Below are 15,613 nucleotides of genomic sequence, written 5' to 3'. Positions count from 1 at the left end.
TTATGCAGGAGGCAACCAATCGATGTGTTTCTCTCACATCAATATTTCTGTCTTTCCCTCTCTCTTGCACTCTCTCTACAAATCAATGGAAAAATATCTTGGGTGAGAATTAAAAAAAGAAAGAAAGAAAAAGAAAATATAGCCCAAAGCAGCTTAAAAACTAAAAGGTACTTATTGGCTGATTTTACTAAAAAAATCTAGAGGCATAACTAAATTTAAGCATGGGATTTGTTGTTGATGTTCATTTATTTTTTGTTTATTTTTCAGTTACAGTTGATATACAATATTATCTTAGTTTCAGTTATACAGTGTAGTGACTAGACATTTATCACAATATAGTGATTAGATCACTAACCTTACACAGTGATCACCCCATTAAGTCTAGTACCCATCTGGTACATGCATAGCTGTTAACATTATTATTGACTATATTCCCTATGCTGTACTTGACATCCCCATGACTATTTTTATAATTGGCAATTTGTACTTCTTAATCCCTTTCACCTTTTCACCCATTCCCCCAAGCCCCTCCCATCTGGCAACCATCAATGTGTTCTCTGTGTCTATGAGTTTGTTTTTGTTCTGTTTTGTACATTTTACATACAAGCAAAATCATATGGTATTTGTCTTTAAGTGTATGACTTATTTCATTTAGCATAATAACCTCTAGGTCCATCCATGTTGTCTTAAATGGCAAGATTTCATTCCTTTTATGGCTATATATATGTACCACATCTTCCTTATCTAGTTGTATATCAGTGGACACTTGGGTTGCTACCATATTTTGACTATTGTAAATATTGCTGCAGTTAACATATGGGCAAATATATCTTTTCGAATTAAGTGTTTTGGGTTTCTTTGGATAAATATCCAGAAGTAGAATTGCTGGGTCATGTGGTGGTTCTATTTTTAACTTTTTTTACTGTTTCCAATAGTGTCTGCATCCGTTTACAATTTCACCTACAGTGCACAAGCATTTCCTTTTCTCCATAGCCTCACCAACACTTGTTTGTTGATTTATTGACTAGAGGCCCGATGCACAAAATTTGTGAAAGGGGATCAGCCCCCACCATCACCGCAGCCGCCTCTGCCTCTGCCACGGTGGCTGGGGGCCTCTGCCTCTGCCTTTGCCATGGTGGCTGGGGGCCTCTGCCTCTGCTCCTGCCTGCCATGGCAGCCAGGGGGCCGGGGCCTTGGCCTTGGTCTCGGCCTCAGCTCACAGCGGCTTGGTCTGGAAGGACATCCGGTCTAATTAGCATATTACACTTTTATTATTATAGACAGCCGATCTGACAGATGTGATCTCATTGTGGTTTTAATTTGCATTCCTCTTCCCTACCCCTTGGCCTGCAGAATATCTGTTGAGAAATCAGCTGATAGTCTTATGGGAGCTCCCATGTATATAACTAACTGCTCTTTCCTTGCTGATTTTAAGATTCTCTCTGTCTGACTTTTAGAATTTTAATTATGTGTTTTATAGTTGGTTGATCCACTGCTTTTACTGTTTGCTTTCATTAGTGAGAATTTTTTCTTTGTTATATTTTCTTATTCATATTTTTATTTTCTTTCAAGAGAAGTTCCTTTAACATTCTTGTAATACTGGTTTAATGGTGATAAACTACTTCACCTTTTTCTTGTCTGGGAAGCTCTTTATCTCCCCTTTGATTCTAAATCAGCCGTGGGCAAACTACGGCCCACGGGCCGGATCCGGCCCGTTCAGCTGTTCTATCCGGCCCGCGGAGCCGAAAGAGCGGAGGGTTCTCTTGCTCTCCCCTCTGCTCCTTTACTTTGAATTTATATTAGTTCACACAAACACTCCATCCATGCTTTTGTTCCGGCCCTCCGGTCCAGTTTAAGAACCCATTGTGGCCCTCGAGTCAAAAAGTTTGCCCACCCCTGTTCTAAATGATAGCCTTGCTAGGTGGAGTAATCTTGGTTGTAGGTCTTTGCCTTTCATCACTGAACATTTTGTGCCATTCCCTTCTGACCTGCAAAGTTTCTGTTAAGAAATCAGCTGGCAGCCTTATGTGAGCTTCCTTGTACACAACTGCTTTTTTTCCCCTTGCTATTTTTAAGATTCTTTCATTTCTTTAATCTTTGGCATTTTAATTATGATGTGTCTTGTTGTGGGCCTATTTGAGTTCATCTTGTTTGGGATTCTCTGTGCTTCCTGGACTTGTATGTCTATTTTCTTTGCCAGGTTAGGGAAGTTTTCAGTCATTATTTATTCAAATAGGATTTCAATACCTTGTTCTCTTTGTGATGCAAATGTTGGTATACTTGTCCCAGAGATTTCTTGAACTGTCCTCATTTTTTAATTTTTTTTTTTAATGTTCCAATTGAGTGTTTTCCACTGCCTTGTCTTCTAGATTGCTGATTTGATCCTCTGCTTCATCTAATCTGCTGTTGATTACCTCTGGTGTATTCTTCATTTCTGACTGGTTATTTTTCATGTGTTCTATCACCTTTTTAATGTTTTCTGCCTTTGTTGAAGTTCTCACTGTGTTCATCTATTCTTCCCCTAACTTCATGGAGCATCCTTATAACCACTGTTTCAAACTCTGTGTAAAATAGACTGCTGATCTTCATTTCATTTAGTTTTTTGGGTTTTTTTTTTCCTGGAGTTTAGTCCTGTTCTTTCATTTTGGTCATGTTCCTTTGCCTCCTCATTTTGGTTAACTTCCTATGTTTGTTTCTATGCATTTGGTAAATCTGCTGTATCTCTCAGCCTTCACAGAGTGGCCTTATGTAGAAGGTGTCCTATGGGGCCCTCTAGCTCAATCTCCCTGGTCTCCTGAGCCAGGTACTACAGGGGTGTCCCTTGTGTGGGTTGTGTGACATTCTGTTTTAGTTGAGGCTCAATTGCATATCCATGGGTGGGTTTGACCCTTAGAATGACTGGCAATGAAGACTGGCCATGGCTACATTGGACAAGCTGTTGTGGGAGGGCTGACTTCAGGGAGTGAGAGTCACCTTTGTGAGGCTCTGGTACCAGCTGAGTATGCCCTTCAGGTGTGTGTTTGTGGAGCTGGTTGGGTGGTCTCTGGTGTGGTCTAAAGCCAGCCCCTGGGTATGTTGATTCTTGAGCCTCTTGGGAGGGCCTCTGGTGCAGGGAAAGCTCAGCCACTGCTATTCTTAGTAGGAGCTACAAAGTGGATCTGCAGTTGATTGCTGCTTGTGCTATGCTTGGAGAGGCTAAGCTGTGAACTAAGACTGACTGGCACTTATGCTGGGCTTGGGACCCTTTGCTGAGCACCATGTGATCTGAGGCCAGCAGCCACTTGTACTGGATTTTTGGCCACTTAATTGAAGCTACATCTCGGCCAAGACTAGTTGCTGCTTAGGCCAGGCCTGGGCCACCTGATGGGAATTACAATATCAGTTGAGACTGGTTGCCACTTATACTGATCTGGAAGCCATTCAGTAAGAGTTCAAAGGTATGCTGAGGCTGGCCACTGCTTGTTTGGGGTTTGTGACCTTTGAGACATTTTGGGAAAGACTGCAAAACAAAGATTGCTTATGTGGAGGAACCACTGGAAGAGTCTCAGGCTGGACAAACATGCTGGATGGGGTGGTGGTCTCAAGGAATCACCAGGGAGGGATGAACGGTTTCAGCCAGGTTAATGGAGAGCACAGATTTAGCATCCCCCTGTGCCATGCTAGCTAGATGGGAGGAGGGCTTACAAAAGGAACATGGTGCTTTCCAGTGCTTCCATCCCTGGAGTGAGTTACTATGACCCCTGCCCCTCCAGCCCTTGCCCTGAAGTTAGTCAGTTTAGTTTCTCCCCATTTGTTCCTGGTGCTTTTAAAGCAGCTACTCCAGCAATGAAACTTAGAGGGAGTTTGTGAGTGAGTGAGCCTGCCCACTGGTTCTTCAAGATTGACCCAGTCTCCCACAGCCCTTTGTCTTTCACGGATGTAATCTCCATTGGTTTTCACAGCCCGATTTATAGGGACAGCTCTTCTCAGTGCTGGGAGCCAGGTGTGGGGCTGTGACCCTTCACTCCTGGGGGGTAGGGGGGCTCCACAGCCAGATAGCCCTCCCGATTCTAATTGCCACACTGTGAGTGTGGGACCCCCCCCTGTTCCACATCACCGCCCCCCCACTACCAGTCACAACGTGGCTTTGTCTTTATATCCTTAGTTATAGAAATTCTCATCAGCTAGTCTTTATGTGGTTCTCCATGATGGTTTTTCTATAATTTAGTTGTAATTTGATGTGGTCTTGGGAAGAGACAAGCACCGAGTTGACCCACCTTGCCATCTTGACAGGCATGATTTGACTAAGCAGTTAAAACCAGGTGAACAGATCCTGGTTTCTTTTCCTGTTTAAAGGTGGCTGCTAGGAGCTCCTGATGCTCCTCTTCCACATTCTTCATGAAAGCAAGTTTCTCTGTCCCAGAGTCCTCAGAAAAATTCCTGGGTTGATCAAATCAATTAAGCTATTTAGCTGAACTGAAAATTATAAACCAGGAAAGGTGTTGTGAATGACTTAGGCCTAGATTGACTAGGTTCGGAGCCAACCAGTGTGTTGGGGAATAGGATGTTCTTGCATAAACCACTGAGCCTCCTGTTAGCAGTAGAGATGGGCTCAATCCCAGGCAGGCCTTTTCATTGCCTGAAACTCAGCCATAGCACATAGAACTAAATGGAGGTTGGAAAATGTCATCTGTATGTCTAGGAAGAAGCATGCCCATGCGCTATGGCTTTTATATCCTCAGGGAAAGGAGGATTCCCCAACTCTGTTGCCTTTGTGGCCAAGGGTAGGAATTATTTAGAGGTGAGTGTGGCTGTGGGAGGAACAATTTTTGGGTGATTTTATGTTACCAAGGTTGGGTAGATAATATAACTTCAAGTAAGAACACTGTTTCATAAGTGCTGAAGGTTAGAAATATCACATTTGTATCTCCGGGTAATTACATGGTCTCCACATAATCTGTGTTGTCCTGTATGAAGATTATAGTGAAACAGGAAGAAAGTGGGCTCCAATAAATTGGAAATATATGTTCCAAAAATATTTTTTCCATATGTTTTCTTATCAGGGGAGATATCTATCTATCTATATATTATTACTATATACATAGTAATAATTCTAGAAATATAGATGCACTTTGGGCAAAGAATTAACTTTATTTTCATTGTTTAAAAATAGAGTTAATTCTGGTGCTTAGGAAATTAAACACAGCTTAGGAAACGTGAAAATGAAGTCTAGGATTTAGCTCTTAATTCAGATCTTAAGTATTTGGTCATGAACGAATAATTTTTGGTGTAAATTTATGACAGTGTGCCAGGTTCAACATGATTTTCTTGCGTTTGCTTTCTCTTAAGGTTGAAGGAGTTATCTCAGCAGATTTATTATTATTCTCTTTTCCTTGTCAACCTGAGAGTTTACATAATGAGAATAGGCCAGATGTGTCCTGAATCATTTGCATGTAAATCCTGGTGAAAGTGACTACAGCTCAGCCCAAGGCTACAAAAATCAGATGCATACAGAAGATGGCTGGACTTCAGAAATGAGCACGATTCACAAATTGAGTAATCAAGTAATTCACACCTTGTTTTTCTGATGATGTCTTTCAGAACCGAATGGAGGAAAGCAAAGCCCTCTTTAGAACAATTATCACATATCCCTGGTTCCAGAACTCCTCAGTTATTCTGTTCTTAAACAAGAAAGATCTTCTAGAGGAGAAAATTATGTATTCCCACCTAGTTGACTACTTCCCGGAATATGATGGTAAGTCAGCACTCTTCAGCCAGCCCAGTAGCTGGGGAGATGTTTTCCCTATCAAGACCAACAAACACATCACAGTGCCCCCCTGCTGCCTTTCCCTCCAGAAGTGTGTGTGACATGACTGAGGAAGGACGGATTTTTGTTTGCTCCATCTTCTAATGACTTGAAACATTTCCTTCCCTAACAATGCTGAAAATTATAGCAAAAGAAGACGTCTTGCATGTTTTGAAATAAGTGTATCAGAGGAGGGAACAATCCAGCAGTGTTGACTGATTGTGTACCAACCACTATAATTCCCTCTGTATCTCCCATTCATTTGGTGACAGTCTGCCTCTGCCTCTCTCTGGAGAGAGAACACAGTTTTGTGGTCAAGATTCCATGCTCTGCAGTCAGCTGCCCAGGTTCAAATCCATAGTTCCTCTTTATGGAACCACGATCAAGTCACTTGGTTTCTCTGGGCCTTAGGACCAAGCTCCTGGGATTATTTTGTAGACTATAATAGATAACATATGTGTGACATTTTAGTATGATGGTTGACACATAGTGACTATTCAGGAAATATTTACTTTGGGCTGATGAAGTGCCATCATCCTGAGGAAGGGTGCCCTTCCTTTAAGCTCTTCCTCTGGCATTTAGAATCAATAGCACTCATTTAAGTATTCATATGGCTTTGCATTACTTACTTCCTTCTTGTAAATAGATTTTGCCTCCCCAACCAGACAGTAAAGTCCTGAACAACTGGACAGGATATCCAACCCATTCTGAGAAATACTTGATCAATTGATAACTAAATGCATCCATACCCATCCACTCTATTTTTTTTTAGATTGTATTTATTTTTTTATTGAGAGACAAAGAGAAACATTGATTTGTTATTCCACCCTTTCATGCCTTCATTGGTTGATTCTTGTATGTGCCCTGACTGGGAATCAAACCCACCACCTTGGCGTATCGGGATGACGCTCTAACCCAGTGGTCGGCAAACTCATTAGTCAACAGCCAAATATCAACAGTACAACGATTGAAATTCCTTTTGAGAGCCAAATTTTTTAAACTTAAACTTCTTCTAACACCACTTCTTCAAAATAGACTCACCCAGGCCGTGGTATTTTGTGGAAGAGCCACACTCAAGGGGCCAAAGTGTTGCATGTGGCTCGCGAGCTGCAGTTTGCCGACCACGGCTCTAACCAACTGAGCTACCCGGCCAGGGCCTACACCCAGCCATTCTAAAACAGTGAAAGTGTCACAGCCGCTGCCCCATAAAGTTTTATTGAAACAGTCACACCCATTCATTTGGGCACTGTCTGTGACTATTCTCATGATACAACAGCAGAATTAAGTAGTCATGACAGAGATCAAATGCCTAAAATATTTACTCTGGCCCTTTACCGAGAAGGTTTGCCAAACCTGGTCTAGACAGAATGGTAGTTGAGAACAGGCTTGGCCTATCAGAGCTCCAGCCTGCTGCTTACTGGCGACGATGCCATGGACAAGTTTATCAGCTACTCATTTCCTTCCCAAGTGAGAAAGAATTGAAGGGAATCACAAGGATAAGTCACTGAGCACATGTGGTTCCTGCCACAGAAGAGCACAAACCCCAAGCACCTGTTACAGAGCATACGTCATGGCAGTAGAACAGATTAGTTTTAAAATTATTTCATCAACATGGTGTCTGGGTAGGATATCAGTTCAGTGTTTCTGTACTTCTAAAAGGTAATTACTTTAAAAAACTATGATTCAATTTGGCTTCACAGCTTTCTGTGAATATACAGACACATCAGGGATGGTGTTTCACTCATCCTTTCATCCCACACAAGGAAGGGAGATGGTGCATGTTTAAAGAACTGAAGGTCCCCTTTGCAAGTACATTTTCCTTTGTGCTGTGTATTCCTTTAAAAAAACAACAGATAACTTTCCTACTCTATACAGTGTTCTCACTTTTCCCCCTTTGAATCTGCCCCCAGCCTGCCACCAAGTCATAAATGTCTGAAGCTGTATTCCTCAGTCTTCCTGAGAAACTGTGGAAGGAACTAACTTCGCATGTAGTTCACTTGCTCTCCCAAACAACAGGCATGCTCTGTAAACACAACATCTGCCCAGGTGAGATGGGCGCAAAGCCTCTGGCGTACACCCAAGCACACGTGCTTGCCTCACCCCTCTGGAAAGAGAGATTCATAATTTTTCTCAATTTGGTGAGAATCAGCAGGCAGGAAACGACCCCTTCCCCCATACACAGCACCCACCCGTGGGCCAGCATGCTTTCATGATGTGCTTGCATTCAAGACGACAGAGGGGAGATACAGCACAGCCTGCCACCGAGGCTCGGGCTACTCCGTGCAGCACACAGAGCCACATCAGTTGTATTTTTCTATGATAAAAGCCTATTTCTAATTTCTCCCTCTTTCCCTCTCTCCCTCTCCCTCCAACATCTTCCTGGTCTCTTTATATATCTTCTTTGTTGTATTTTCCTCAGATTCCCCATCACTATGAATATTTTCCTTCCAACAGGTGCCCATTGGGAATGTCTTAAAATCTGAAGATGGTATTTACTGTCTGTCTCCTCCAATACACACATAGCACACACAGGACACTTGGCCGTGGCATGAAGACACTTTGTTATTCACAGAGCAAATGCAGCTGTCATTTCACGAGACCCAAAGCCCTTGTAAGATGAGAGAAGACTGAACAAACGCTAGGCCACTCTGCAGTGATGTTTTTGTAATAAACATGTTTATGGTATTATAAATTTCACACTTCCACATTTCTGCACTTACAAGGTCTTAATCATAATGAATGCCATTTCTGTATTTCTTATTTCCACATGGGCTTGAATTGCGTAATTGTTCAGGGATTGTGAAATTGTGTTTCTGCTATAATGATTTCTTTGTAGTTTATGTTTTTTCAAATAACATAATTTATCTTAAAAACATAACACACTCCAAGTGCTCTTTAATGAACTTGAGTCTAGTTCTGATATTCTTCAGAGCATGAGTGGGGAATGTCCAGCCCAAGGGCTATATACCCCTCAAAATCATTTGGTCTGGCCCTGCAAGGCATTGGGGGTGAGTTAATTAAATGTTTGACCAAAGACATTTAAGACACTAATTGGAAAAGATATATTTGCCCCTCAATTCCTGCAGCATTATTTACAATGTTACAGCTAACATATGGATGCAACCAAAGTGTTCATCAATAGACGAATGGATAAAGATGTGGTACATATATAAAGTGGAATATTACTCAGCCATAAAAAATAATGAAATCTTGCCATTTGCAACAACATGGATGGACCTAGAGGGTATTATGCTAAGTGAAATAAATCTGACAGAGAAAGGCAATACCATATGATTTTGCTTATATATGGAATCTAAAAAACAAAATAAAACAAAACAAACTCATAAATACAGAAAATAAGCTGATGGTTGCCAGATGGGAGGGGGGTTGGAAGATGAGTGAAAAGGATGAAGAGATTAAGAAGTACAAGTTTCCAGTTATGAAAGAGTCACAATGATGTTAAAGTACAGCATTGGGGATATAGTCAGTAATATTGTAATAATTATGAATGGCTTCAGATGCACACTGAACTTATTGGGGTGAACACTTCATAAGTTATATAAATATCTAATTGCTATGTTGTGCACCTGAAACTAACAAAATATGTCAACTAGAATTGGAAAAAAAATGCAGGCACCTTATTTTTAAAAAGGAACAACACAGACATCATCTTCATGCGTATGACCCAGTCAACATTTATTGAGCAAGCACAGTAATGCATCAACTAACAAGCTGTCTCTCTCCTCCCTTGGCCAACAGGACCCCAGAGAGATGCCCAGGCAGCTCGAGAATTCATCCTGAAGATGTTCGTGGACCTGAACCCAGACAGTGACAAAATTATCTACTCCCACTTCACGTGCGCCACAGACACCGAGAACATCCGCTTTGTCTTTGCTGCCGTCAAGGACACCATCCTCCAGTTGAACCTGAAGGAGTACAATCTGGTCTAATTGTGCCTCCTCGACACCGCCCTTCCCTTCCTTGGTGGGCTATCGAAGCTGTACAAGAGGGACTGTATTTCTGTGGAAAGCAATTTGCATAATACTAATTTATTGCCGTCCTGGACTCTGTGTGAGCGTGTCCACAGAGTTTATAGTAAATATTATGATTTTATTTAACTATTCAGAGGAAAAACAGAATGCTGAAGTACAGTCCCAGCACATTTCCTCTCTATCTTTTTTTTAGGCAAAACCTCGTGACTCAATGTATTTTAAATTCTCAGTCATGCACTCACAAAGATAAGAGTTGATTCGTTGTTTCCCTCTCTCCCTCTCTGTCCCCCTCTTTCCCCCTCTTCCCTCTTCCCCCCCCCCCCCCCCGCACCCCCCACTTTCTCCTATTGAGCAAAATGAAGCTGATTTCCTATTTCCTAACCCATACCTCCCTCCTGAGTTTTCCCGGGTTACAATGGCCTTTATCCTAGTTCCATCCGTGGTCAGGTTTTTCTCTCGAATGAAACAGTTCAGAATGACATCATTCGATTTAAGCCATCAACATCAGCTTAGTTGAACAGTTTGTAGTTTTTGCTGAAGGATTATAAGTATTAATACTATGGTTTTAAATGTATTGCTCTGGATACACATATAGAGGTTTTTATATAAGTATATTGTCTTGCCTCACTTTGGCCTGGATGCCTGTCTAACAGTTAAGTGTCATTCCTTTTGGATTTCTGCCTTCAGCCATAGCGTGGCTGCTCAGAGAGATATGCAGACGTCAGTGAGGTGAGGGCAGAGACGCACAGAAGGAGTCCTTCCTTTTGAAATGCCATGTGCCATCATCCTTCTTCCCTTCCTTGCTTTTTCTTTTTTCACCCTCTCTTCTTTAAATCGCAGATGCCAAAAAAGAAAAAAGGAAAAAAATGCCAACAGACACTACATTACCCCAGTGGCTGCTACCCAGGGCCTTTTCATAGGTTGCTCTTAATTTTATTTTCCCCTGGTTAGGATTTTTCCTCCTTTTTTTTCTGAGTGTTTGGGCCACAGTTTTTAGGTGATTTTTATTATAGGTCTGTGTTGCCAAAGCTGGCTTTTTGTAAAACAGAATAAGAACTTCAATGATAAAAGCCAGTATCTTAAAATGCAAGAGAATAAGACTGTGAAGCCTAAAATGATTGGCTGAGAATGAACCTGAAACACCAATTGCCAAACAATTGGTAACTGTACATTTGATTCTCACGGTCCATTCTTTTTTAGTCCTTACTGTTGAGTCTCCACGTTCCATGTCGAGTGTCCAAATCGGCAATGTGGAAAAGTGTCCTCTGTGATGCAACGTGACATTTGCTTGTGTCTCTTCATTTGAAGCCAGTTGTACTCTTTATGTTCTTTAAGGTCGAGTAGGTCTGCCAAGAGCACTGATTGATAGTATTATTCTGACACCTTTAATTTGCAAAATCAGAAGCTACTGCTCGTTTACCACCTTTGGATCTTTTTAAACTGGTGACTGGTTAAGTAGAACTTAAGGAAGATTTGTGGACTAAACTCAAAAGTAACCTCTCACTGTTCTGTAGAACACGTATTTATGTAACTGAACCTGCTTGGAGAGATATCTGGATTCTCTGTGTGCCATTTCCAACAAATGCAAAAAATACAGCACGTGCATTGATGAGCTCTCCTGTCAAGCAGCGTGAGTTGAAATAGGATTTAAGAAAATAAATCCTGATTGTTTTAAACCTGCTGGGAAGTTAGAATGAGGCCATGACACGGGTCTCATTTTAAGTATAATGCTCTTTGGCACAAGTCTAAACTTCCATGTAAATCACTCTCTTGAAACAGCAAAGGGGAGGGAGAAAATTGTTGGCTTATTAGATGAGGACCAGGGTTATTACTAAATGGTAATGCAGTGTTCTCATTCTTCACTCTCCCAGCCTCAAACAACACAGGTTACTTTTTTTTCCTTGCTCATAAAGCACCTGTAATTTAATCAAAAAACAGACTGCCTGTAAGTATAGTGCAATTATGAATGCTCTAATCGTTGTACATACATCTCTCTCTTGATATTGCAGCATCCATACTGGCTTTGTGATCATTAATTGTTTTGGCAGATTGAATGTGCTGTATTGATATGTATCTATGTAATTGTATGTCTTATAGCTAATTCACATTTTGAATAATGTTATTTTATTTACTTTTTTAAGAGAGGAGAATGTAAATTTGTCAGTTTATTTCTGACTAGGGATATTTTTTTTTCCATTTAGAAAAGAAGAAAAAAAAAACCTTACTCTCGTACAGAGCGGTACTAGCATCGTGCTGTATAAAATCATTTGCACATTCCTGAGTAGAGGTATACTGATTATAAGACCCAAAGGTAATTTCATAGCAAAATACATTAAATCAGTTGGAGCTTTTATACAAACATGGAAAACAACTTTGTAGAACTTTTGCCATTTACCTAGGATTGGAATATGAGCTTTTATACAATTCCTATTCTTATTTGGCAAATGCACAGTTTAGTATTACCTCTCTGGTGGCCTTTATTAGAAAGGCAGCTTTAGAAGCTATTGTGATCCACTAAGGAAATGTTTTAACAGCTAGAGACCACTGCTTGCCTGAAAGGGCGATCTTAAATTTGGTGCAGCAAAAAAAGAAAACAAAACAAACAAAAAAAAACAGAAAAAAAAACAAATGTAAACAACATTTGAAGGCCTACAGTGTGTATAGAGAAAACCTCATCACAAGATCATAAGTGTTACAGTTGTAGGGAATCAAGATATTCTATTTAATAGAGCTATAGTAGATTGTAGTCGATTAAACCTGATCTCAAAGCTCAGAGGAAGCTGAGCAACACAGGGAAAGACTGTTCTATGTGTCTTTATGAAATTGGGATGGAATTGCTATGCACAATTGAGGTTTGTGGCCTCACTGTTCCTTCTAGGGTGCATGACAAGATCCCTTCTCTCGAGAAAGGAAAAAATTGATCACCCTACCTGCAGTGATGCCTGGAAACCTAATTGTAGCCACACTAGTCAGTCGAAGCTAAAGGATTTTCTTTTTCATTTCTTTGTTTGGGGTTTTATTGAAGGGGCTAGGGGCGGGAAGGGATTCTTTTCAGTTTTGTATAAAAACAAAGTTTACTCATGCTTTATATTATATTCTGATTGCAAGCGTTATCGGCGTGTGCCACTGGACTCCTGTTGAGGCTGTAGGTGACAGAGGCCTGTGGCAGATTTTATGACTTGGGCATGTCTTATTCAGAAACAAAAACCCAAAAAAACCTTTCTTCAGCATACCAAGGCAAGCAGCCATTTCATGACTCACTTAACACATTGCAGTGTACCAGTTTACAGATGATTTTTCCCTTTTTTTGCGTGACACGGCAGTTCCAACCCACAGAGAATTCCTTATTTATAAATTGGAGGTTTGTACTATGCCTTACAGAGCTTAAATTTAGAAGTTTGTGCCTCATATCTGAAACAAAGGGAAATAACCGCCCATTCAGAAGTAAATACATCCCCTCAAAGTGTTTTGTTTTAACATTCCCATATAAAGAGCTCTGTTGAATGTCATGAATAGAATGGGGGAGGGGGCCTTTTAGGAACCTGCATATGTTGTTTACTAACAAATGACATCTACAAAAGGTATTTGAAGAACACCTGAAACTTGTATTTTTTTGTAGATTAACTAGCAGGTCTAATATTTTAAAAGGTAATTCAGCTAAAGGACAATTTACTTTTTGTACTTCAGACTATCTTGATTGTCAAGGTGTACGAACTGTAATCTTAAAATTTATACTGCCACATGACTGTAAATTTTAGTTGTCTTAAGTTAGGAATCGGTGAAATGCTATTTATGCTGGATTTGGGTCAAAATGACTTATTTGCAAAAAAATAAAAAATAATGGGAAGAAAGGGCTGCATAATGAAATACTGCAAGACTCAGATATTGGTTGGAAATAACCTTCAAATTACCTTCAATTTTTCTGTTTTCAGTTTCTCAAAAAAGGACGAATGAAATGAAATATAGCAGAATGTTAACCCATATAAAAATAAAGTGTACCCAAATATTGTAATGTATATTGCTGCTCTTCTTAAAATTAACTAAGGGTTTAAAACCACTTAATTGGTAAGATGACATCTCAGTTGATACAAATAAGGTGTGCTTGGTATACGGTAACATTTTCTTCCAAAGATATATCTTTGGTTAGAAACACACACAAAATTAAAACGAGTAATACTGTATGTTTATCTTTCTCTACATATTTCCAGCATATGTAGCGTTAATAGATCTGTCCTGGTGATGTGTCTTTGGGATTTCATTTTGGTTCCATCAAATTAGGAAAAGAAATGGCCTAGTTGTATGTGATTAGCTAGAGATTTTTGGAGCCAGACACTTTGCTGTTTAGCAGCCACTTATTGCAGACTCTCAACTTGTCATTTGTTTTTCTCACAGAATAAAAAACCACGTCCTGCCTTCTTCCCAACGACCAATGCCCTTTCAGTAACACTCTTGCCTCTAGAATCATCTGTTCAAAGTATGCATACACACTCAGCACATAGTAGGTGCTCAGATATTAATTTCCTTCTTACCTCCCTTATCTGTCATGTACTTCCATTTCACCACATAATTCCAACCCAATAATAAATGACATTTACATGTGATTAAAACACCTCTTGGGTAAAATTGGATCTTGCATGGATAAAGGAATTCTGATTTTCATATAAGATGTGGTGGACAGAAAAAAAATAACGGAGGAAGATAAGCAATAGAATATTTAAGAAGAAAGCTAGAAAAAGACTAATTTTGTTCAGGTTACTTTACTGGAAGCATGTTGGTGGATTTCTTTTCCTCAAAAAATTCTAAATGCCACTTCTTGCTGGATTCCTCACCTGTCATCACATTGGAAACCCTTACTAGACCTATGTGTTTAGGGAGTTTTGTCAGAAAACATTTTTAATTGCAGTATTTAAAAAGATCATATTTACTGGTTCTTAAAATGTCATTCAAATGCATGTATTGTCTAATGTTTGGGGATGGGAACTAGTTTTGCAAAAAAACACCTAATGTTGTATAATAATGCCCCAATGATCTTGCTGGTTAAAAATACAGTATTTTTGGCCATAATTTTGTACGCCAGTATTCTTCGTTCTTGAGTTTTGCTTCTCTTGAAGTTGCCCAAGCTTCTCCTGGAATGTTCTTTATTATGAGCAGTATTGGAATAAATCTTTTCTTAAAACACTTCATACTGCACATGCATTTTCCAAAGTAGACAAGTTCAATAGTGTCTAAACCAACCAAAAAATCATTTCCCCCTCTGTGTATAATCAGAAACTTCAGCCTCCTGTAGTAGGAATATTCGTATTGAAAGTATTGATCAAATTAGCTTTTTAAAAAATTGCCCTGATTTAGGTTGCACACAACTGTAAAAATAAATTTATATAGCTGCTCAATAAAGACTTACAAAGCCGCTCTCTTCAACCTAAAGCAGCAATGCTTGGCTCAGTTTTCTGAGTCAGTGGTGTGGTGAATGGGTGTACTCCACGTAGGCAAAAGACCTGGTGTGTAGGTGTCATTTATGTCTGTGACTTAGAAACAGGTAGGCTTTCGAGATCAGCTAAAAAGTAGCTCTTCTTTTGCTGGCAATTGTGTGGAGTTGGTGTTGATGGTGGCAAGTGTTTTTTTCTAGAGAATCAGTGCCTGTGGATGGACTTAAAACCCTAACAAAAGCAACACCTGTCCCTGTTATCTATGACCAGGTCTTTCTGATGGACAGTCCAGCCCTTGCTTAGGGAATTGTGTGTTATTCAGAACACTGTTCTGTCCAAATACTTTAGAGAAAAAAAGTGTCATTTTTACTGAAAAGTCTTCGGTTTAAGGCTCTCCTATCCCATGCTTA

General features: G+C 40.1%; 1 protein-coding gene across 1 annotated transcript in view; it reads left to right on the top strand.

The window, feature by feature from the left end:
* Window positions 1-12,359, top strand: part of LOC308249170 (guanine nucleotide-binding protein G(q) subunit alpha) — a 267,265-nt gene extending 254,906 nt beyond the window's left edge. The window contains exons 6-7 of the mRNA XM_080670030.1: window positions 5,581-5,734; window positions 9,545-12,359. Coding sequence (XP_080526156.1) covers window positions 5,581-5,734; window positions 9,545-9,735 — 345 coding nt within the window. The 3' untranslated portion in view covers window positions 9,736-12,359. The remainder of the gene's footprint in view (window positions 1-5,580; window positions 5,735-9,544) is intronic.
* The last annotated feature ends 3,254 nt before the right edge of the window (window positions 12,360-15,613 follow it).

Source organism: Plecotus auritus, assembly GCF_963455305.1.
Source record: "Plecotus auritus genome assembly, chromosome: 5".
Lineage (NCBI taxonomy): Eukaryota > Metazoa > Chordata > Mammalia > Chiroptera > Vespertilionidae > Plecotus > Plecotus auritus.
The sequence above is the reverse complement of the archived record's forward strand: the minus strand, read 5'-3'. Positions and strand labels throughout refer to the sequence as shown.